Raw genomic sequence first — 24,970 nt, forward strand, 5'->3', positions numbered from 1 at the left:
CTAAATTATCCTAAGGACAAACACACACACCCATGCCCGAGGGAGGACTCGAACCTCCGCCGGGGCCAGCTGCACAGTTCATGACTGCAGCACCCCCTCCCCACCCCTCCTTAAAGCTCTGTATGCGGTAAGTATGGCAAACTTGCCAGTGGCCGCCATTTTGGGCCCACTGCGCCTCTGGTGATACATAGACTTCTGCAGCATATTTAGCCATGTATGTTAAACAGGTGCACTCAACCATGTAGTGCACTGCAAAAAGTGATGAGTGGCTTCAAACGGAACATGTCTGATATTTAGCAACAGAAAATCTCAACAAATCGAAGTTAAATAAGTTGTCGCAAGTATGAAACACTGTTTCTTCCCTGCTATCTTTTATTGACAGCGAAAGCACATTTCGCATTTCTTGTTGCGGTATCGAGTTTGAACACCTGTTTTCGTAATTAGCGTTAGATTGATCCTATCCAAATAGTCAGCACGACAAAGGGGAACCAATATTAGATAGCAAGTGCAAGGAAAAATTCATCGTTATTATAAAGCTCTAAATCGACTTACTTCTTGTTCCTACTACTCGGTGCTACGAAAATTCACCCAATGTCTCTTTTGTTATACGAAAGAAAGCATTGTATTCAGACATATACGCGCGACACCTTTGTAAATAGAACTGATAAGCGTGCCTATATGATTACGCATGCCTTATATTTTTGTCAGATCTATCCCATAAAATTTTGTCTGCAAATTTTTCTATAACGTTAGGGAATGATTATGAAAGTACAAGAGGATACAATATTTTTGTGTTCGAATAAAACTAGGCCTACGATCAGAATTAGGCCTAGGAAACATTAACAACTGTATTTGTCTTGATACACAGTGGTGATTGGCTGTCACGTTGCAACTGTAAAAACAGTCTCCTGGTAACGTTAATGGTTCACGAATGAAAAATCGCAGGTTTGGTACTTAAATAGTGAACCTTTTTTTCGTTTTGAACATTATGTTGTGTGGAGCAAAGTACAATTTATTATTGTGAGCATAGTTTAAACCACACTGTACAGTCAATCAGGTCAATTTTTTTATGAGTCAAGATAACTCTGTATGGTAGCGCCCACTATTTCTCGTTTTATGTGCTAACAGAAAAGTTTTACCTCTAAAATTACTATTTTGTCTGAAACTATGCAGAGTGACGGGTGCCTTCCTGATATGAGACAGCGCATTAGTCGACTGATGTTGTCGCTCCGGGTCGGGCATGAGCTGGAGCGGAAGCATTTTTTGTGTGTGCAATACTAATACGAGACATTTCCTGAGTGTATTGCTGAGATCCACACTGCTGTGCTAGTCCTGGGGTTGGGAGTGCTTGAGGGTGATGTGGTTAAGACTATACCAGAATGCGTGAAACCTGAGGACTGGTTGCGTGTGGCGTTTTGTAGGAAACCTACCACCTTCATGAAATTAGATAACTTGGTAACCGAGATGGAAGTGTTAAGATTTCCTGATGAGCAATGGGAGGCGGACAGTCACCTCGTTTCTCCACCTGGAGGAAATCATCAGGAGGCCGACGGCTTCGCGCTTGGTAAGGGTAAACCTAAGGTCTGTTTCAGGTGTGGTGGTAGGAAACATTTTGTGCCGTTTTGTCCAGTGAATAGGGGCCCCCGTCTGGACATCCGGCGCCATAGGATAATGGCGGGAAGAGGTGCCCGTCTTCCTGTTAAGAACTGCTACAGTGCGAAATCTGACGTTTCCTTAGGTGTGTGCGCACTTGAACAACGAGCCTATACGTGCTCTATTAAATTCCGGGAGCTCTGTTTCATTACTTCGTTATACTTCATATAACTGGTACTTCGAGTTTTGGGAATTTATGTAGAATTCCTCCACTGTGCCACCCGTTTCAGAGATATTGTGTGGTTAATGAAAAAGAGTTACGTCTGCTATGGCAGTTTTGCGGTAAGACAGGCATACTGGATTTTGCATGACCTGTCAACTTTGTTGTTGCTACGGTTTTGTGAGTTAACTTGATACTGGGGCGTGATTTCATTGGACGTATCAGTCTGATCCTCGATTATCAAATTCGTGCCTTTTATTTCAAATTTTGCCCGAATGCAAGGACAGCATTGTCTTCGTGTCAAACGTTTAGTAATGTGCAGTCGGGGTCGTCTGAGTTTGCCACTGATCATTTGAAACCTAGCGCGGCTAGATAACTATTGAGCGTGTTATCCTAATTTTCCGATGTCTTCACAAAAAATTTGGCTTCACTAGTAAGACCCGATATAAGATTCGTTTGCTTGACGACATTCCTTTTCTTCAGGCGCCTTGTAAATTATCACCACCCAATATGAAGATTTTTCGTGGGCTTAATTACATCCTCTTGGGTGGTGTCATTAGACCTTCGGCTTCTTCCTGCAGTTCATCCATTTTCCTTGTTCCTAAAGGACAGAGTGGCGATTATAGGCCAGTGTTCGATTATGGGGCACTCAAATAAAAGGAATCGTCTTAGAATCAGTTCAGTTACCCGAACTTCACAGTTGCTTCATGTAGTTCGCTGGCGCCCGTTGGTTCTCTGTACTGGACTTCAATGAAGTCTACCATCAGATACTCTTGACCGAAGATTCCAAACCCGTAATTGCCTTTTGTATTCCTCCAAGAACATTACACATCAGGCTGCTTATCTCCCGCTGAATTAAAATATTAATTGTTTGTATGAATGAGAAGCTTTAACTGTTCTATGCGCCTTGGAGAAGTTTAAGTTCTGCCTAGAGCACAGGAAATTGGTGCTCGAGACTGATAATTAGTGTTGGATACTGGCCCACCACAGAAAACTGATAGGGTTGCTCATTGGGCAGTCCACATCCCCTCATTTCGTTTTAAGGTTTGTCATATCAGAGGCTCAGGCAACAGCGTAACTGACTCGAAGTCACACGTATAAAGACGGCGACTGCTGAGGATGGTCGCCAACTTGCCTTAGGGCGCTTTGTTGACTGAAGTTTCCGAATTTTTTGCGATCTCTAGAGGAGTTAGGAAGAACAGTACTTTCCAAATAAAAAAAGGCTTTTAAATGGCGACCATATTGACGCGTATGTTCTTAATAAAGGTATTGTGTGTCAGAAGGGGAAGGGCGACCACACAATCAAAATTTGTTTGCCTCAGGTAATGGTTCCAGCTGTATTTAGGTATTTTCACAGGACTGTGGTGGGCGGTCATCTAGGTTTCCGTAAGACCTTGGCCAAAATGTGGTTTGGCCATGTAAGTGTGAAGATATACGTCGGCTAGTGGGGGTAAAGCTGTGAACGAAGGAAAGTATGGTCATCCTATTCCTCTGCGTTAGCCGCTGTTCGCAGTTCAGGATTGGCTGAAATCGCGGTAAGTGACATTAGCAGCCATTGTGGGTCCAAGCGTTACGTGTGAATCATAGGAAGTGTGTATTTTCGAAGTTTACCTAGAATAATGCCACAATGCTATGCTTTTGGCTGTTCATTTCGAGGCGAAAAGGGAGGAAATCCGTACACAATTCCTTCCGGGGGGAGAGATGTAACAAGAAAGAGAATATCGCTGATGAAAATCATCAGCGCCAACAGGCAGCCCACAAGAAACTCTCACTTGTGTACGTAAAGTTTTTATTCATTAGTTCAAAACAATTGTTCAAATGGCTCCAAGCACTACAGGATTTAACATCTGAGGTCATCAGCCCCCTAGACTTAGAACTACTTAAACCTAACTAACCTAAGGACATAACACACATACAAGCCCGAAGCAGGATTCGAACCAGCAACCGTAGCAGCCGCGCGGTTCGAGACTGAAGCCCCTAGAACCGCTCGGCCACAGCAACCGCTATTCATTAGTTCAAACTATCTTAAGGTTTAAGATTCGCTGTGTAACAAACTTCCTGTAGTTTTATTCACTTCGTGATCAGATTTGGTGCATCATTATATATGATTGCCTAAAGCCGGTCAAGTTTGTTTTTAAAAGTTACGTCGTTTTCAAGCCTACTTTTCTGGGCAAACCTTAGTAAAAACGACACGTTTTAGTAAATCTGTAATTTACTGACTGCTATAACAGCAAATTTTTTGCAGCTAATAGGATTGTTTAATGGTAATTTGACGGATAAAGAAGTTGAAGAACTACGGCATATGAAAAGCACAATTCCTTCCGTATCATTAACCGTATCACAAACTGAATCTTTCAGCCTGGTCGATAGAAAGCTCGTTAATCCCCTGTAGTAGATGCAAAATCGGATTTGGCAGTCTAGCAAAAGCATTAAAGGTGATCCCATTTGCTAGTCCCTCAGTTCGCTGTCCACTATCCTGACGGTGCGGAGTATCACCTACAGATAATTTGCTTTTATTAAAGACAAACTAATTTTAAAAACTCAACAGTGAAACTGACTGAGAACACTTTAGAGAAATAACTATAAAGCTGCTGTCACTAATTACGAGCCACACCAGCCGTTAACTTTACATCAAATGTACAGAATTTTAATTACAATTTACTAATGTTAGTGAAATTCACTTTACAGTTTTTTTAACTAAATGACTTTAAATAGCTGCCAATAATTATGAACTCAGTGTCCCTCAGTAGACACCAAAGGTACAGAATATGCAGGGTGGTCCATTGATCGTGACCGGGCGAAATATCTCACGAAATAGGCGTCAAAAGAAAAAAGTGGTCCAACTAAGACATTCGTATTTCTTTACGTACTACACGAATATGTAATAAAAAATGGGGGTTCCTATTAAAAAAAACATTGGATATCCGTTTGACCTATGGCAACGTCATCTAGCGGGCCAACCATAGCGCCATCTTGTTTCCCCCTTCAAGCTAGATAAGTTTCGTTCTTTGTAGTTTTTTGTTTGGTGCTTATTTCGTGCCGGCAGAAGTGGCCGTGCGGTTAAAGGCGCTGCAGTCTGGAACCGCAAGACCGCTACGCTCGCAGGTTCGAATCCTGCCTCGGGCATGGATGTTTGTGATGACCTTAGGTTCGTTAGGTTTAACTAGTTCTAAGTTCTATGGGACTAATGACCTCAGCAGTTGAGTCCCATAGTGCTCAGAGCCATTTGAACCATTTTTTTGCTTATTTCGTGAGATATTTGGCCTGGTCACTATGGATAAAAAAAATATTAACAGTCACTGAATAGTTAGGTACAGTTAACCAATATTCCGTGACGACTTTAAGACAATTATTTTTAAACACCTGTTATTAATTACGTACGTACGGTCATTCTGTAGACAGAAAATGACAGAATTTTAAAAACAAATAACAGGCAGCTACAGTTAGTCAAGTTTTCAACCGAATGTCTTTTAAACAGCTGCTGTTAATTACGAGTGATGGTTGCATAAACCTCGCCGGGGTGGGATGGGAGAGAGGTGGAGGAGGGGAAGAGTGAGAAGAGCATACACAGAAGTTATTTAATTTGGACAGAATGGCCGCGGTCTTTCCACTCCAGAATCTTGCAACAGACCTGACCACCTTCACTAGCGTCGAACCGGCCAAGTAGGCTCCAGGTCGCTGATGTCTTTTTCCAAAATATCACGCCCAATCACGGAATCCGTTCTGCGGGCAGGCGATAACGTTCATCAAAACCAGGATCGGTGTCTTCATTGGAGCCGATTCGTTCTCTCGTGTACCATCCAGAACTCCAATGCATAGCGTTGTATGTTGAGCTAGAAACGCAGTTTGGATTTTCTGAGGTTTCTATGTCTATAAATGTAAAGCAACTTAGCCATATAAAGCCGAGAAAGTCAAGGCCACATTAAAGTGTTTCTCTACTCCTGCATAAGCTAGGAGCGAAAACTGTGAAGGCTGTACAACTTCCCCGCGTTGTGTACTATATGCCACTGAGCCACTGGCATATGGCTCTCTCTCTCTCTCTCTCTCTGTCTTTCTCTATTTCTTCAACTGGTACCATGCATCAGTCACGACTAGTTAGCATGGGGAAAAGAAACTGGGTAGGAACTGCATTAGTTGTATGTATCTTTACTGAGTTAATTTTAAATAGCTTGAACAAAGAACCATAATATAATGTAATAACACTGAGCTATGTCTACGTTGAAGCAAACCAGTGCAGTGCATGTGTAAAAGTAGCTAAGAAACAGAAAACTTTAAGTTCGGCTTGCATTTCATATTATTTGAAATGACAGCCATGGTGTGTATGGCATGCATAGACTGTTCACATAACCTCACAGGGGTACTGAATTCTCTGTCACATGTTGGTGCCATCAGAAATCTCTGCTTCTTAAATTTTGGATTTCAGTTACCCATAAATACAAATCAAGTGAATTATTGTCTGGCAGTCTAGATGACGACGATACAGAGCTACTGCGAATGACCAGCTTTGAAAGAAATTCTCAAGGTTGTGTCGCGCTGTGGCGCAGAAGTGAATGGGAGCTACTTCTTGTGTGGGTCATATTTTCATACAACAGGCCATGGTACCGTCTTTCAATATTCTGGCAGAGGAGCATCCAGGAAATGAAAATATCGCTCCCCTTTAATTCTTATTGGTAGCACCTGTAGTTCTATGAGAGTAGGGGGCAAGGCAGACACAAAGCGATTTCGTTAGTGCGGGTTGCCTATATTCAGGGGCAAGTATGCATTCAGGGGCTAACCGATTGTTCTCTTTTGATTGACAGGTCCTTGACCTATTGGTCTGGTAAATGGACTATGACTTCCTGGGGATAATCTGTCTTTCTCAAAAACCTCTCCCCACCCCTCCCGCTACTCGTCGAACACCCACCTTCTCAGGAAGCCTCTAGCCCTCCCATCTCTCTGATACAGGTACACTTTCAAGCCTCTCACTCTATCAAATTGATTGACTACCTAATTAAATTGACCAATTAAATAACCCCTACCCCTGTGGCAAACCCGCAACCCTGTGCTACCTTTCCCACTCCCCTACATGGAAACTGATGGCTCTGTGGTAGACAGGAAGGATCTCACAATAGAAAATTCAATAACATGGTACAATGTACGAGGGTTATTCGGAAAGTAAGGAATGATTTTCAATGTGATTTCCATTTCGCGACCTATCGTTCCGAATAGCCCTCGTATATTGTTTATTCATAAAAAGTTCAGTTTTCAGGGATTGAGTCTCTCTTGCTCATCATTGTCTGCTGTTTGGGTAGATGCAGGTCTTATGAAATACATTGAAAAGAAGTAATTAAATCGATCACTTTCTTTTTATCCTGATCACACAAGAAATACCGTAAAGAAACAGTCATTGCATGTAATTACACGGTTAGAAAACCTTTCGAGCATGAAGCACACACCGTCCGCTGGCCTGCATCCAGTGCCAGCTCACGCCACCTGTAAAGGCTGCCTGGAGTGAGGCCGCACCAGGGACCACAAGGGCTGTGCCACGAGCCTGTATCCAAGAATTTCCACGTGGCCCCTACGACTGATAGACCACATGTCACGCTAACCCCCGAAGAAAAGCATCAGGTGGCAGCAACCCTCTGATACAAAATACGTGAGAGATTCCTGTCGAAACACGTGCTCTCTCTCTCTCTCTTTCTCCCCCTGTAGCGTCCCGCTGCCAACCTGCACGCACTGTTGGTCGCAGTCGGACCAAACAGCAAGCAAAGCAGCGTTTACTCAGTAAACCCCTGCAGAATACCGATGCATGCGAGAATTCCGTCTGAGGAAAATGCCTGACTGAGAATGGATTCCTCCATGGCCTCTAAGATGCTATCTGTGCTGGAGAGGAAGGATCTCACGACAGGAAATTCTGTTATATAGCATAGGATGTAATGTTTATTTACAATATTCAATGCGCAGGGGCTGGATCTCACTTTTATTTGGTGGGAAAAGCTCACATCCAGCAACAAGATGTCCTAATTATATAATTACATTGCTGCAGGTTGGAGGTGTTCTCTTATTGGAAAGTTTCATGTATGCTCTCACCTTGACTTGCAGGGCTCGACTGAGTTAGTGTACTGTGCCACTACAAGAGGACGTCCCATCCACCTAACCGTCGCCCTATTAGACCCTACCCATCCTAGAAAAAATTGGAAAGGAAAAGACCCACTCCATGAAGGAGAGTAAAGGTCTCACGACACGAAATTCAAATCAATATCAATAATATATTGATACATATTCTTCATTTAATCACTTTGCAGGAGTAGCCAGGGTTTCCCCAACTTGGGTAGACATCATGACTGCAGACTGCACCCCCCCCCCCCCCCACCAATCACCAATCCTTTTTCCCCATGACACAATAACTGTAATCACCATGGAATAGGGAATGGAACGACGGGCGGTATAGTAGTCACCATTTTGATTCTCCCGCGTGTGTGTATATTGTGAGGGTGCCACCACGAATGTCAAAACAGCCCAGTGTCATAATTACAGATCATGTTACGAAATACCGCCGACCACTGACCGGATATCGGTATCCTTTGATCTCACAGCCCCCAAACAAAGCATCATGTAGCAGCATTGTGTTTATGGACAAATTCCAGACTGACTTCCTGTTTATCACAAGGGGTCACTCCCTGCTTGTCTATGTGAACCAGCGTCTCCAAACACGAAGACGGAGATTTTCATCTCTCCTCAGACTCCTGTATTCCTATTAGCTAACGCTGGAGTCAATGGGAAAGCTGACGCAATTTCGATAGCAAAAATAGAGTGAAATAATCCATTTGCACTACCCTGTCAAATTAAGTTGGTTGGTTTGTTTGTGGATTTGAAGGGACCAGACTGCAAAGGTCATCGGTCTCTTTCTCCACGACCATGAAACATCCAAAGGGAATAAAAACAAGCAACGGAGAGGACAAGGTATGACACAGAACAAGAAAGACACAAACAAAGACCATAAAAAAGGAAATAAAAACACACATTGTTACAGTGGTTGGCCGACCATGGAAACAAAAAAAAGGAAAAGTCAACCACCAAGATACACCCAAAAAACCCCAATCAAAAACCGTAGGCCGAAGGCGAGGCACGACACACAAAAGAGACAAACCCTCAGATTGAGTAATAAAAGCCCCCTGCTGGAATAAAACTCAAAACTAAGCTTGCCATGGCAGCGTCATCCGTTAAAAGTGCAGGGAGCGTATCAGGCAGCGCAAACGTCTGGGTTATTGCAGCGCAATAAATGACTGTGCGTCAGCCAGGTGTGGCCAATGCGTAGCTGGCAGAGAACAACTGAGTCCTTGCGAGAGGCTCACATGGAGGAGCGCCACACACCTGTAGTCTCCTTGAGAACCCGAAGTTTGTTGGGTGAAGGCAGGGTGCGCCATTCATCACCTCAGGTACCAAGGACTTTCTGCCGCAATACTGACTGGAGATCACATTCTGAAAGGCCAATCTCCAGCCTGTTAACACGTTCATTGCCAGAATACCGACACAACCGGGGGTCCACACAAAGACCATGGAGCAGCTGCAATGGGCAAGAGTATGGATGGACTTCTGGATAGCCACCACCGGCCGAGAGCGACATAAACACCGATCGATAGCTCGAAAACCGCTCAGGGAGGCGCTACAGATGACGAAGGACTCACCTGAGCAGGAGTGGATACACTCTAGGGCATGAGGGATGGCTACCAGCTCTGCAGTGAAAACACTGCAGCTATCCAGCAAGGAGCGTTGTTCAGATTGATCCCCTAGAGTAAAACCATAACCAGTTCCACCAGCAACCATCGAACCGTCGGTATAAACTACGTCAGCGTCGTGAAACGCTGCAAGGATGGAAAGAAAGTGTCGGCGGAGGGCCTCAGGAGGGACTGAGTCTTTTGGGCCTTGTGTCAAATCCAGCTGAAGGCATGATGGGACACACACTACGTAGGTATACGTATATGGGCCCGGAAAAGAGGTGAGAGAGGGAAAAACTCAAGCCCAGAGAGAAGAGACCAGACGCTAACCGCAATCGCACAGCCAGACTGGCGACGCCGTTCTGGAAGATGGACGACCGAGTTGGGGAACAGGAGACGATAATTTGGATGACCGGGCAAGCTACAAACATGTGCAGCATAAGCGGCCAGTAGTTGTTGGCGCTGCATCCGCAGTTGCGAGTCGGATCCCACAGTGAAGTATGGGGTCAAGCAGCCACAACAGACCATAAGCCAGGCTCCCATAATCGAGGTGGGACTGAATCGATACAGTCGTAGAAGGGTAGACCGATCGGGACCCCAGGTGGTGTGACTCAAGCAACGAGGAGCGTTAAGATGCCGCCAGCACGTTTGTTTAAGCTGCCGAATATGAGGGAGCCAAGTGAACTGGGTATCAAAAACCAATCGCAAAAACCGATGCGTCTCTACCATAGCAAGAAGTTCGCATCAACATAAAGCTGTGGCTCAGTGTGAACAGTGTGATGCTGGCAGAAATGCATGACGCCCGTCTTGGCAGCCGAAAACTCGAAGCCGCGCATTACGGCCCATGACTGCACCTAGCGGATAGCGCCCTGCAGCTGTGTCCAGTACCTGCAAATCGAGTGAAACTGTAGTACAGGCAAGTCATCAGCATACATAGAAGCTGATATGGACGTTCCAACAGCTGCAGCAGGCCCATTGATAGCAACTAAAAAGGTACAGACACTCAAGACAGAGCCTTGTGGGACCCCAGTCTCCTGCACTCTGGAGGGACTATTGGAGGGACCAATTTGCATGCGGAAGGAACGAAGCGACATAAAAATTTGAATAAAAATCGGGAGAGGGCCCCTAAGACTCCATCCACGAACCGTGGTGAGGAAATGATGTCTCCATGTATTGTACACGTTCCACATGTCAAAAAAGATGGCTACCAGATGCTGGCAGCAGGCAAATGTCATACGGATGCAGACTCCAGGCAGACCGGATTATTGATGGCAGAGCGGCCTTTACGGAACCCACCCTGACATGAAGCCAGAAGGCCACGAGACTCAAGTACCCAACTCAGTCTCTGGCTCATCATGCATTCGAGCAACTTGCACAGAACGTTGGTGAGGCTAATAGGGCTGTAGCTGTCCACCTCCAACGGGTTTTTGCCAGGTTTCAACATCAGTATGATGATGCTTTACCGCCATTGTGATGGGACCTCACCCTCAACCCAGTTACAGTTGAAAAGGCCTAGGAGATGTCGCTGGCAGTCCACTGAGAGATGCTTGAGCATCTGATAGTGGATGCGATGAGGCCTGGGAGCTGCATCAGGGCAAGTGGCTAGGGCACTTTGGAATTTCCACTCACTGAATGGAAAATTGTGCGATTTAGAGTGGCGCGTATGGAATGAAAGGCTCCAACGTTCCCACCACTCTTTCAGGGAGTGGAAGGCCAGCAGGTAATTCGTAAAGGTAGAACTCTGAGCGTAATGCTCTCCTAACAGTTCTGCAATTGTGTCTGATTCAGTACAGACTGCTCCATTCAGGGAAAGTCCACGTACAATGACAGGGGTCTGCTGTCGATTGAGAGGCCTAATCTTGGTCCAAACCTGTGCTGGAGAGGTATGGATGCTAATGGTGGAAACATACCTTTGCCAGTACTCCAGCTTCCATTGGCGAATAAGGCGTCGGGCTCGGGCATTGAGCCCCTTAAAGGCAATGAGGTGTTCCAGTGACGGATGCTGCTTATGACGTTGGAGGGCACACCTACGATCTCTAATCGCCTCAGCGATCTCTGGTGACCACCAGGCACAGTCCTCCACAGAGGGGACCCAGAAGAACAGGGAATTGCAGATCCCACTCCAGAAATAGTGCTGTTGGTTATCGTGTGAACCACCACATCAATGGCGTCATGTGAAAGAGGCTCAATAGTGGCAATGTAGGCAAATGAGTTCCAGTCAGCCTTATGCAAGGCCCATCTGGGGAGGCGCCCAAAAGGGTGACGCTGTGGCAGTGACAGATAGATCAGAAAGTGGTCGCTACCGCACAAGTTGTCATGCACACTCCATTGGACAGATGGTAGAAGGCCAGGGCTGCAGACCGAAAGGTCGATAGCTGAGTATGTGACATGCATCACATTGAAATGTGTGGAGGCACCATTATTTAAGACAGAAACGTCAAGCTCTGCCAACACTTGCTCAATGACAGTGCATTGGCGTGTTGCCACCAATCCACTCCACAAAGGGTTATGGGCGTTAAAGTCGCCCGCTAACAAAAAAGGCGGCGGCTGTTGGGCTATCAGCACAGCCAATACATGTTGTGGGACATCATCATCCGGTGGAAGATAGATACTGCAGCCAGTAACAGCCTGTGGCGTCTTCACCCTAACAGTGACAGCCCCTAAGGGTGTTAGAAGAGGGACATGCAGACGCAGACTCCACCAGATATCCTTGCATAAGCTGCCTGATTCTTATAATAATCCTGATAGCCATGGAGGGCGGAGGAAGGCATCGCCAGAACCTAAGTTTCCTGGAGAGCAATGCAGAAGAAAGGGTGAAGGCTGATAAGTTTTCAGAGCTCAGCAACATGGTGGAGAAAACTGCTGCAATTCCACTGAGGAATGACATTGCCCGCAGCCAAAAAAGGCGTGAAGGGACCGAGGAGGCAGATTACACCACTGGGTCATCTATCGCCACTGAAGGAGAGCCTGAATCGAGAACCATTGCATCTGAGGTAGAGGCGAGATCGAGGTCGTCGGGGGACGCCAAAATCTGCAAATCGTCCTCAGACGCAGAACTGGTAGTAACAGGTGGCACAGAGGCAACCTGAACCTCTTCCTTCTTACCCAGATTTTTCTGCTACTTCTTCTTCTTCTTCTTCTTCTTCTCCTCCCACTGCTCCTTAGGAGCAAGCTGGGAGGGAGTCTCAGAAGTAGGGCCAGGGACAGATGAAGAGTAGGAAGCTCTTCGATCTGCCGCCTGTGGCACCTTGAGCCACTGACTGATGGCAGCTGTCGTCCTGGAGGATGCCATAGAAGGTAAACCTCCAAGGGACCCTTTCCGCGTGAGAGAAGCTGGAGGAGGCTGGTCTGATATCCCCGTCAACTTGGGGGGGTGATCTCCCTAAGATGGTACGTTGGGAGCACCAGAAGAAGCAGTGTTCCTCCTCACGAACATGGGAAATAGTCAGGGCAGCCCTGAGAGCCCACTTGAGGTTTAACGAAAGCAGAGACAGCTGCCACCAACAGGTGTAATGAAGTCGTAGTCGCAGCATATGATGTAGTCATTTGAACAGGATGAAGTTGTTCATATTTCCTCTTTGCATCTTCATAGGTGAGCCTGTCCAGGGTTTCTATCTCCATTATTTGCCTCTCCTTACGAAGAACAGGGCAGTCAGGTGAGCAGAGGGAGTGGTGCTTCCCACAGTTGACACAAGTGGAGGGAGGCACACACAGAGTGTTCGGGTGCAGAGGACGACCACAATCGCTACATGTGGCGCTGGAGGTACAGCGAGATGATATGTAGCCAAACTTCCAGCACTTGAAGCACTTCATAGGAGGAGGTTCAAAAATGGCTCTGAGCTCTATGGGACTTAACTTCTGAGGTCATCAGTCCCCTAGAACTTAGAACTACTTAAACCTAACTGACCTAAGGACATCACACACATCCATGCCCGAGGCAGGATTCGAACCTGCAACTGTAGCGGTTATGCGGCTCCAGACTGTATCGCATAGGAGGAGGGATGTATGGTTCCACATCACAATGGTAAACAATCACTTTGACCTTTTCAGGTAACGTGTCACCCTCAAAAGCCAAGATGAAGGCACCGGTAGTAACCCTGTGGTCTTTGGGTACGCTATGCATGCACCGATTGAAGTGGACACCCTGTTGGTCTAAGTTGGCGCGTAGCTCCTCATCCGGCTGCAAAAGGAGGTTGCAATGGAAAATAATACCCTGTACCATGTTAAGGCTTTCATCGGGCGTAGTCGAAACAGAAATGTCACTCAGTTTGTCACAGGCGAACAACGCCGATGACAGGGTTGTTGGGGCCATTTGGATCAAAATCGACCTGCTCCACATTTTGGACAACACCGGCACTTCCCCTAACCTATCTTCAAGATGGTCGACAAAAAACTGGGACTTCGTTGCCTGAAAGGCCGCTTCATCAGTCCTGCTGCAAACTAGATACAGAGGCAAATACAGTTCACTACATCTGGATGCCCTATGGTCCTCCCAAGGTGTGGCCAGGGAGGGAGCGATCGGGAATGATAGGTCACAGCATCAGAACCATTCCTTACTCAGTTCGAGACTGCAAGGGCCGAGCGACCACCAACGTGGTTCAGTTTAACCCATTTCATTGTGGTTCATTCGCCCTGATGCAACCCACTATGATCAGGGGCTCTCCCCACAGGCGCCACCCAGCCTTAGCAACGGCCACCTGGCAGGATGGATATTGCCAGGAGTCCTTGTGCCCCTGAAAGGATGGGCACTTACTCCTTGGCATACACAGTGACTTCTGAGCTCTGGCATCAGCAGTGCAATCCCTGTGTTGTCAGGGGGCTACCGCCAAAAGGGTACATGACAACCCCACCACTATAGACTGGCTCCTGGTCCTGATTTTGGATGCCAAAATGGCCCAGAACTGTTGTGGGGGCGAAGGCTGGGATGGCGCAGGAGATGAGAAATAGGCAATCCATAAGACATTGGGCGAAAAGCCTGCTACACGAAAATAAGTAGCATGCAAGATCTTGGTGTGTATGGACAAACAAAAAACACCACGTAAGGCGCCCTTCCCCAATTGGCACGCACTATCAACAGAAATTTAGAAAATGTGGAGGTCAAACCCGAAAGGGGACCATCACAGAAAAGCCGAAACGTTGGTGACCCCTGTTAGTCGCCTCTTATGACAGGCAGGAATACCGCGGGGCTATTCTACTCCTGCACCCTCAGGGGGACCCGTCAAAGTAACTGTTTAAGAATTTTCAGGAGTCAAATAGATCACTTAAAACATTCACTTCCACCTTATGATGATCTTACTTCATAATAAAATGTATTTTCAGCTTTTGACTATCACATGCAAACGTTATGCTAATCAAGTAATGAAATTTCCGTCACAAACAGATCGTAGCACTAGATGTATCCGAGGTCTTTTACGCACCAATGTTTGAGAGCATAAACACCCTCCTCCACGATACCATTTTCTCTAAATATACCTGGTGGAAAAAAATCCTGATGATCAGACAAAATCGCGATCACGAAGCACAACGTCCGCACAGGGTAGCCCCATCCGCCTCGCTGGGAGAGAGAGAGACCAACACCTGCCACATGTTGCTTGCATACAATACAACTATTGGAAACAATAAATTGATCAATCGGGAATTTGATGTCGCTTGGGTTTTTAAGAGTGTTATGGATTTCCTAAACTGGATATCTCCACTACATTCGAAAGGAAGGAGGAAGGCTCTACTGCGTGCTAGAATAGAGACAACAGCGAATATCAGTGTAAGACAGAGTCCACTACGATGTATTGAGAAACTCTAAAAATAATCCACTTAAAGCACGATCCAGTCCGTGGCAATAAGCTGTCATGGCTAGATGTCAGAGATCACCAACAATTGGGAATCTGATAACGAAATTGGGTTTTTCAAGTGCTGTATAATTTCTAAATTGTTTCCCTCCGCATTCAGAAGGAGGAAAGCTCTACTGCGTGATAGGGCAGAGACAACAGCAATTACAACTGCAAAACCGAGCCCACTGCGCTGTATTGGGAATCGCTAAACATGACACACTTAAAAAACGACCCGGTCCATATCAGTAACTGCCGTCGGTAGATGTTGGAAATCGCTGGAACACTTACACATCCCACAGTCACATCTCAGATGTCCATACGCAGTGCGCACGTCCATTTGTACACCGACAGTGCCGACGTTCAGGTACCGGAGGAAATTACAGCCGCGGCCACAGCCGCAGATGTTGAAGCACCTGTATGCCAGAGTGCACCATCCCCATCCATGGACGGCATCCGGGGATGACTGGAGTGGTAGGAATTTGGATGATATCAATACATACAGCGCGAACGTCCATCATTTTTAATGTTCTCTTCTGTTGCGCTCACACAGCACCCTGGTCACTGCGTCAGACCCTGCTGCTTTGGTCGGTGGTATTTAATAACATGATCTGTAATTAGTACATTAGATTGTTTTGACCTTCGTGGCGGCGCCCTAGCGATAGACACACACGTGGGAGACCCCAAACGGTGTCTACTATAACGCGCTTCATTCAATTCCCTGGGTAATTACAGTTATTATATCATGGGGAACAAGGATGTCTACCCTAGTGGGGGAAACCTGTCTCCTGCAAAGTGATCAAATAAAGAATATGTATCAATGCATGTTATAATTTTAATCTGAATTTCGTGTCGTGAGAGCCTGCCTCTTCAGCGCAGAGTGAGCCTTCCTCCTTTCAATTTTTTTCTACAATGGGTTCTGAGGGAGGGGGTGAGGGATAGGTGGTTGGAGCACCCTCTGGTGGTGATACTGTGCACTGTCTCAGTCGATCCCTGCGTGTCAATGTGGGGGCACACATGAAACTTTTCCAGTAAGATGACACCTCCAGTCTGAAGCAGTGTAATTATGTAATCAGGACATTTAGTTGCTGAATGTGATCTTTTCCTGTGACATTAAAGTGAGATCCAGCCAGTGTGAATAGAATTTTGTAAATAAACTATATACTATGCTACGTAATTGAAATTTCTGTCGCGAGATCCTTCCTCTCCAGCACAGACAGCAGCTTAGAGACCATGCAGGAATCCACTCTCAGTCAGGCAATTGCCTTGAAAGGAATTCTTGAATTCATCGGTGTTCCACAGGGGTTTATCAGGTAAACGCTGCTTTGTTTGTAGTTTGGTCCGACGGCGACCAATGGTGCATGTGGGGTTGGCAGTGGGACGCTACAGGAGGAGAAAGAGAGAGAAAGCCCAAGTGTATTGACAGGAATTTCTTGGGTGTTTTTGTTCAAGGATTAGCAAGACTTCTGGTCTGTCAGTCATGAGGCCCAAGTGGATACCTCTTGGACACCGAAGTGTGGTGTGGCTGCTGACAGACACATCACTTCACAGGGCCCCTGGTGCAGTCTGATTCTGGGCAGCCCACACGGGTGTTGTGAGCTGGGACTGAGAGCCATCCAGCGAACAGTACCCACTTCGCAACTGAAAGATTTTTAACAGTGTAATTACATGTGATGACTATTTCATGATGGTATTCCTTGACTGATTTGGATGGAAAAACAGTGATGAATTTAATTACTTCTTTTCGATATATTTTACTAGACCTGCATCATTCCAAACAGCAGAGAATGATTAGCAGGGGAGCTCCAGCCCTGAAAACTAACTTTTTTACAAATAAGCAATATACTTTCTGCTACATAATTGAATTTCCTGTTATGAGATCCTTCCTCTGTGGCAAAGAGCCACCAATTTCCAGGTAGGTGGGGGGGCAGAGGGTTGGGTTGGGGTTTACCAGAGGGGTAGGGGCTAATTAATTGATCAATTTAATTCAGTAAATCAAATTGATAGATTGAGAGTGGGCTATTCAAATAACTTAGGTTCGAAAGTGTACCTTTATCAGTTCGCAGTGGGATGGAAGAGGAGGAGGGGAGGGGGAGGAGGAGGGGGAGTAGTGGGGGAGTTTTCTCAGGAGGACATATTATCCCCAGGCCGTCATAACCTACACAGCAGAACAAAAGGAGAACAATAGGTTTGCCTGTGAAAGTTTTCTTGCCCCTGAATGTTGGCAACCCGCACTGTCTCCATGACGGCCTTGCCCCCATACTTATGAGATGATGACTAATAGACACACATTAAACACTGAAACAGTACTTTCAGTGATACCTTGAAACTTGCATCCTGTGCTTAATTTCTTCAGAGTCCTTCATTAAAGAGGAAATATATTTTTCAGTAGAGCTGGTCTTGCATCTCATGATTTCTAATGACCTTCCAGAGGCTTAGCTTCTGCTCGTAGTCTCCCAACAATAACGCTTGCAAATGGGACGGAACTGGTTTGCTTATAATAATCGCACAACGGAAGTTAATGACATTCCTATTACAGTACTTTGAAATCTGGTGCTTATTTTTCGATTCTCCGTAAGAGTTTGAAGAAATTCTGTTTGTTAATCGCACTGTTAGAAGAAATTTGCCCCCCCGTCGCTAAATTCTAAAGGTGGCACTAATTCTTCATACTCCCACGGGCATGTATCCATTGATTAAAATGATTTCCCTGACAGGAGGCATCAGTTGACTTGCTACTGCTTCTTTGCCGTCTGAAACACCATAAACAAGGAGCATTTGGGCGCCTTCCTAGTTTGTGAAAGTTGCCATGGAACCAATACTGTGAAATGTTGGTTAGAAACTCTTAGCTTGGTGCGTATCAGGGCAAATAGTGCAGTACTGTTGCAAATAGCATTCTTCCTTGAACAATGGAACAGCATTTCTGCTCTCATTTGTTTCCACTGAACTTATTGTTCCATATGTATGTCTGTTCCGAATGTAGGTTCTGTAGCTTTCTTTCATCCAGTCAAGTGCTAACTTTTCCTTGGTTTGAAACCTATGTGAACCTCTGGTTAGATTTTTTTTTGGTGTACAGAATACGAGTTCTCTTATAACCTTTGATACAGGTAAAGCATGTAAGAACGGGAAATTCTTCACCATTACAAATCCCGGTTTTGACATTCATCTTAGAAGAATGATTCCGAAACAAACGATTAGACAAAAAGTCGTAACATTTTTGGAAATGTTTCACCGTTATAACATAAGGGGTAACAAAGACAAATGTTTTAATTTAGATGCTGTTTTTGTTCTGGTTTCAGATGTAACTCCTAATTTTCTAATGTTTCTTTCAATTGCCCATTTTAAAATGAAAATCTGTTCTACCTACGAGCTTCACTTTCTGAAGTCACAATGACAGTACTTTCAAAGCAGTCCCAATTTTGTTTATAAGTCTGCAATTGTTACAAATACATCCGACCCTAATTTCTAACACCTTGTTTATCTCCAGTCGTATAAAACGAGGAAATTAATTTTATTTTCCATTACCATTCAATTTTTATTTATGTCATTTTAGTTTTAATTCAGCTATATACCTTTGCTGTGTGTGTGATGTTATGGAAGACTTCACAAGTGGCTCACTTTTTAAATAAATTGTCTACGCACTAGAATTTTGCACACTGTACAGGGCTATTACAAATGATTGAAGCGCTTTCATAAATTCACTGTAGCTCCATTCATTGACATATTGTCACGACACACTACAGATACATAGAAAAACTCATAAAGTTTTGTTCGGCTGAAGCCGCACTTCAGGTTTCTGCCGCCAGAGCGCTCGAGAGCGCAGTGAGACAAAATGGTGACAGAAGCCGAGAAAGCGTATGTCGTGCTTGAAATGCACTCACATCGGTCAGTCATAACAGTGCAATGACACTTCAGGACGAAATTCAACAAAAATCCACCAACTGCTAACTCCATTCGGCGATGGTATGAGCAGTTTAAAGCTTCTGGATGCCTCTGTAAGGGGAAATCAACGGGTCGGCCCGCAGTGAGCGAAGAAACGGTTGAACGCGTGCGGGCAAGTTTCACGCGTAGCCCACGGAAGTCGACGAATGAAGCAAGCAGGGAGCTAAACGTACCACAGCCGTTGTTGTTGTTGTTGTTGTTGGTTTGATGCAGCTCTCCATGCTACTCTATCCTGTGCAAGCTTCTTCATCTCCCAGTACCTACTGCAACCTACATCCTTCTGAATCTGCTTAGTGTATTGATCTGTTGGTCTCCCTCTACGATTTTTACCCTCCACGCTGCCCTCCAATGCTAAATTTGTGATCCCTTGATGCCTCAAAACATGTCCTACCAACCGATCCCTTCTTCTAGTCAAGTTGTGCCACAAACTTCTCTTCTCCCCAATCCTATTCAATACCTCCTCATTAGTTACGTGATCTACCCACCTTATCTTCAGCACTCTTCTGTAGCACCACATTTCGAAAGCTTCTATTCTCTTCTTGTCCAAACTGGTTATCGTCCATGTTTCACTTCCATACATGGTTACACTCCATACAAATACTTTCAGAAACGACTTCCTGACACTTAAATCTATACTCGATGTTAACAAATTTCTCTTCTTCAGAAACGCTTTCCTTGCCATTGCCAGTCTACATTTTATATCCTCTCTACTTCGACCATCATCAGTTATTTTACTCACTAAATAGCAAAACTCCTTTACTACTTTAAGTGTCTCATTTCCTAACCTAATCCCCTCAGCATCACCCGATTTAATTTGACTACATTCCATTATCCTCGTTTTGCTTTTGTTGATGTTTGGAAAATCTTACGGAAAAGGCTAAAGCAGAAGCATTTCTTAAACAGGAGATTGGAAAACCGATGGATCGGTCGTGGTGGAGATCATGATCAACAATTCATGTCATGGCCTCCACGCTCTCCCGACTTAACCCCATGCGATTTCTTTCTGTGGGGTTATGTGAAAGGTTCAGTGTTTAAACCTCCTCTACCAAGAATCGTGCCAGAACTGCGAGCTCGCGTCAACGATGCTTTCGAACTCATTGATGGGGACATGCTGCGCCGAGTGTGGGAGGAACTTGATTATCGGCTTGATGTCTGCCGAATCACTAAAGGGGCACATATCGAACATTTGTGAATGCCTAAAAAAACATTTTGAGTTTTTGTATGTGTGTGCAAAGCATTGTGAAAATATCTCAAATAATAAAGTTATTGTAGAGCTGTGAAATCGCTTCAATCATTTGTAATAACCCTGTACTTCAAAACTGAATAGAACAACATACATATCATCACTGATAAAAACGGAAAACTTACAGAATAATTTACTTCTTTTTACACAAATTCAAAACTTTGGAACATGAAATGAATGACCCTAAAGTGAAAATATTTGTGAAAATTATGGAAAACTTAAACTTGAATTGCTAAATCAGGCAAACGAGCCCGTATTCTATCTGCAAGAGTGGTTTTTCTTGAATTGCAATTGATTTGAGAAACAAGGAAGAAACCTGTACTACTCCCGTGTGATTAGTTTCTACTATTCCGTTGATTACGATATTGCTGTTGGGCAAAAAGAATAATATGGAAGAAACAATTTGCCCTTCTATCGTAGCTGAAATTGATTGCGAGAAAAATCAAAGCTACACTTTTTCACAGCACAGCATTTTCTTTCTCGTAGTCAGTGTTGCCAGAAAATCTAACGAGAAACTGTTCAAGTATAATAACAAAGCTATTTTGAAGAGCGCTTATGTCCTTATCATTTAATAATGATTTTATTTATATGGACCGTTAACTCGTCTTACAAAGTGATGTTCTAAGTTTGTATGTATGTATGTATGTGTGTGTGTGTGTGTGTGTGTGTGTGTGTGTGTGTGTGTGTGTGTGTGTGTGCGTGTGTGCGCGCGCTTAGTATTTGTGGTAGCTGAGCCAAAACGCGTACGACACTCCTCAATGGAGGAAAAAGCAATAACCAAGAATCTTGCTGATGTCGATAAAGAAGTCGCAACAAAACACAATTTAAGCTAGAAACAAAGCATGGATCCCACTTCGGATTTTGTAACAGAGAATAACAAAATAAGATGTTTTCCTCACAAATCTCTCTCTCGAGAAAGTCAAAAAATGGCTCAAATGGCTCGGAGCACTATGGTCATCAGTCGCCTAGAACTTAAACCTAAGTAAGCGAAGGACCTCACACACATCCACGCCCAAGGCAGGATTCGAACCTGCGACCGTAGCGGTCGCGCGGTTCCTGACTGAAGCGCCTAGAACCGCTCGGCCACTCTGGCGTGCTCGAGAAAGTTCACCAAAGGAACTACTAGAGGCCGGCCGGCCCAGCGTAACCACAAAGCTGTCGAGGAAGGCCAGACCACCGTCACGCGATACTCTTGACACAGAGTTCGAAGTTATCACTCTCGACGATCAGGTACTACAAACATACAAGGCGTGTGGATGCTGCAGCTGGGATGGCTGAGCCCTACAAGTCCGGGCGGTTTGACGAACTGACTTCTGGCCGGCGGCACATCGGCTTATAAGGCCGGTTGCCCGGTGGATCTTCTGGAAATATTTTCGATCGCTTGAGTGGTAGGAAAATAGTTCCCTTGCTGTGATGACGGCCTCTGGTGCCGCTGTCGATCCGCGGTGCTCTGGTAGCGGGCCCTGGCGGCCATTGGCTGAGCCACGAGGCTGTGTTTTCGTCTCCGGCAGCAGCCTGGGTCGGTCGGTAGACATCTGCTTTGATTTCATTCGCTGTGATGAAAGCATCCAGCATCTGTGTTCTGTCATTCGGGGTGCTGATATCGCAGGCGGACGGGACGGACGCTGAACTGTGTGTACGTCACACATACAGAAATCACATACAGGGTGTACATTAGTAAAACCGACAGACAGCAGGGACAGCTTCTTGACTACAAATGGAGGAAAAAGTTCATATGAACATGTGTCCGGCAATACGTCGCTGCTGGCGCTGACGAATGGAACTTCCTTTGACCACGAGCCGTGTGTTACGGGCTGTGTGACTGACGCAGCGTACGATTCACAGTAATAAAACCCTTTCATTACCTTAAATATGGTGAAACTCTTCACTGGATCAACGATCAGTTCTATTTAAAGAGTTCTTAGCAATATTAATAGATCTGTCCGCTAATCTGAGATATTATTTAGCTGCACAGAAATAAGTATCGCCTACTTGCGAACAACCTTTAACTTGCATTCTTATCATGGCTCAATGATATCACATTAATAACCAAATCAAATTCGTACATCGGACAGTTAAAATGACAGTAACAACGACCGGAGATTCCTAGAACAATACGTGGGCGCTTCTCTGCAGATGGCGGACCGGACACTCGATCTTCAGAGCCCTCACGTGATGTCACGGTGATTACAAGTCAAACGAAAAAAGGAACAGATCGCAATTTTTGTAGCTGCAAAAGAGAACGTATATCTATTTTAAAACACAATACATTTTCTTAAAATGTTTAGTATATGCATCTGGCCGGCTATTGCGGAAAAATTGTGTCGAGAATGAATTTACGATACTCGAATACGTGGCCTGTAAACAGCTCGTTATGCACAGAAAGAACTAATGACAAAAAAGGAACAGTCAGTTACACACAACTTTTTAAAACACAAATTAACTAGGTTTCGATAGCTCTAAAACGATCTCATCAGAGTGGTAAAAGTTACATGAAATCACATGACAAGTTGTAAATTTTCGGCAACAGTGCCGTCGTCAAATGACATGTTCTTGTTCCATGAGTCAAGAATATAGATCATAATAAAGACAGACAGTTATCACAGAGTAAAAAAACCATAGTTGCAAGCGGCGGCACAAGTTAACTGCTGCGTATGTGCCGGTCTTAGCCGCCGCCTGCAACTACGGTTTTGTTACTCTGTGATAGATGTCTGTCTTTATTGTGACCTCTGTTCTTGACTCATGGAACAAAAACATGTCGTTTTACTATAGCACTGTTGCTGAAAATATAAAATTTGTAATGTGATTTCATGTTACTTCTACCATCTGGTGAAGATAGTCTTAGAGCTATCGAAACCTCATTAATGTTGTTGTTGTAGTCTTCAGTCCAGAGACTACTTGTTTGATGCAGCTGTCCATGCTACTCTATCCTGTGCAAGCTTCTCCATGTCCGAATAACTACTGCAACCTATATCCTTCTGAATCTGCTTAGTGTATTCCTCTCTTGGTCTCCCTCTACGATTTTTAGCCTCCACTATTCCCTCCAACTCTAAATTGGTGATCCCTTGGCGCCTCAGAACGTGTACTACCAATCGGTCCCTTCTTTTACTCAGGTTCTGCCACAATTTTCTCTTATCACCAACTCTATTCAGTACCTTCTCTTCTGTAGCACCACATTTGTAAAGCCTCTACTCTCTTCTTATGTAAACTATTTATTGTCCATGTTTGACTTCCATACATGGCTACACTCCGTACAAATACGTTCACGAAAGACTTCCTGACACTAAAATCTATGCGTTATGTTAACAAATTTTCTTCTGCAGAAACGCTTTCCTTGCAGTAGCCAGTCTATATTTTATATCCTCTCTACTTCGACCATCATGAGTTACTTTTCTCCCCAAATAGCAAAACTCATCTACTACTTTACGTGTCCATTTCCTAATCTAATTCCTTCAGCATCACCTGACTTCATTCGGCTACATTGCTTTATCCTCGTTTTGCTATTATTGATGTTCATCTTATTTTCTCCTTTCAAGACAATGTCCATTCCGTTCAACTGCTCTTCCAGGTCCTTTGCTAATTCTGACATAGTTACAATGTCATCGGCGAACCTCAAAGTTTTTATTTCTTCTCCAAGGATTTTAATACCTACTCCAAATTTGTCTTTTGTTTCCTTTACTGCTTGCTCAGTATACAAATGGAGTAACATCGCGGATAGACTACAACCCTGTCTCAGTCCCTTCTCAACCACTGCTTTCCTTTGATGCCCATCTACTCTTATAACTGCCATCTGGTTTCTGTACGAATTGTAAATAGCCTTTCGCTCCCTGTATTTTACCCCTGATATTAAGTCAACATTGTCAAAAGCTTTCTTCAAGTCTACAAATGCTAGAAACGTAGGTTTGCCTTCCTTAATCTACACTCCTGGAAATTGAAATAGGAACACCGTGAATTCATTGTCCCAGGAAGGGGAAACTTTATTGACACATTCCTGGGGTCAGATACATCACATGATCACACTGACAGAACCACAGGCACATAGACACAGGCAACAGAGCATGCACAATGTCGGCACTAGTACAGTGTATATCCACCTTTCGCAGCAATGCAGGCTGCTGTTCTCCCATGGAGACGATCGTAGAGATGCTGGATGTAGTCCTGTGGAACGGCTTGCAATGCCATTTCCACCTGGCGCCTAAGTTGGACCAGCGTTCGTGCTGGACGTGCAGACCGCGTGAGACGACGCTTCATCCAGTCCCAAACATGCTCAATGGGGGACAGATCCGGTGATCTTGCTGGCCAGGGTAGTTGACTTACACCTTCTAGAGCACGTTGGGTGGCACGGGATACATGCGGACGTGCATTGTCCTGTTGGAACAGCAAGTTCCCTTGCCGGTCTAGGAATGGTAGAACGATGGGTTCGATGACGGTTTGGATGTACCGTGCACTATTC

General features: G+C 44.9%; 1 protein-coding gene across 1 annotated transcript in view; it reads left to right on the forward strand.

Moving 5' to 3' along the window:
* LOC124714185 (zinc finger protein 316-like) overlaps positions 1-24,970 on the forward strand; it is a 134,668-nt gene that overhangs the window by 66,802 nt on the left and 42,896 nt on the right. The window contains exon 7 of the mRNA XM_047243005.1: positions 1,331-1,564. Within this exon, the coding sequence (XP_047098961.1) occupies positions 1,331-1,564 (234 nt within the window). The remainder of the gene's footprint in view (positions 1-1,330; positions 1,565-24,970) is intronic.

This window comes from Schistocerca piceifrons, chromosome 1 (assembly GCF_021461385.2).
Source record: "Schistocerca piceifrons isolate TAMUIC-IGC-003096 chromosome 1, iqSchPice1.1, whole genome shotgun sequence".
NCBI classification, from domain to species: Eukaryota; Metazoa; Arthropoda; class Insecta; order Orthoptera; family Acrididae; genus Schistocerca; species Schistocerca piceifrons.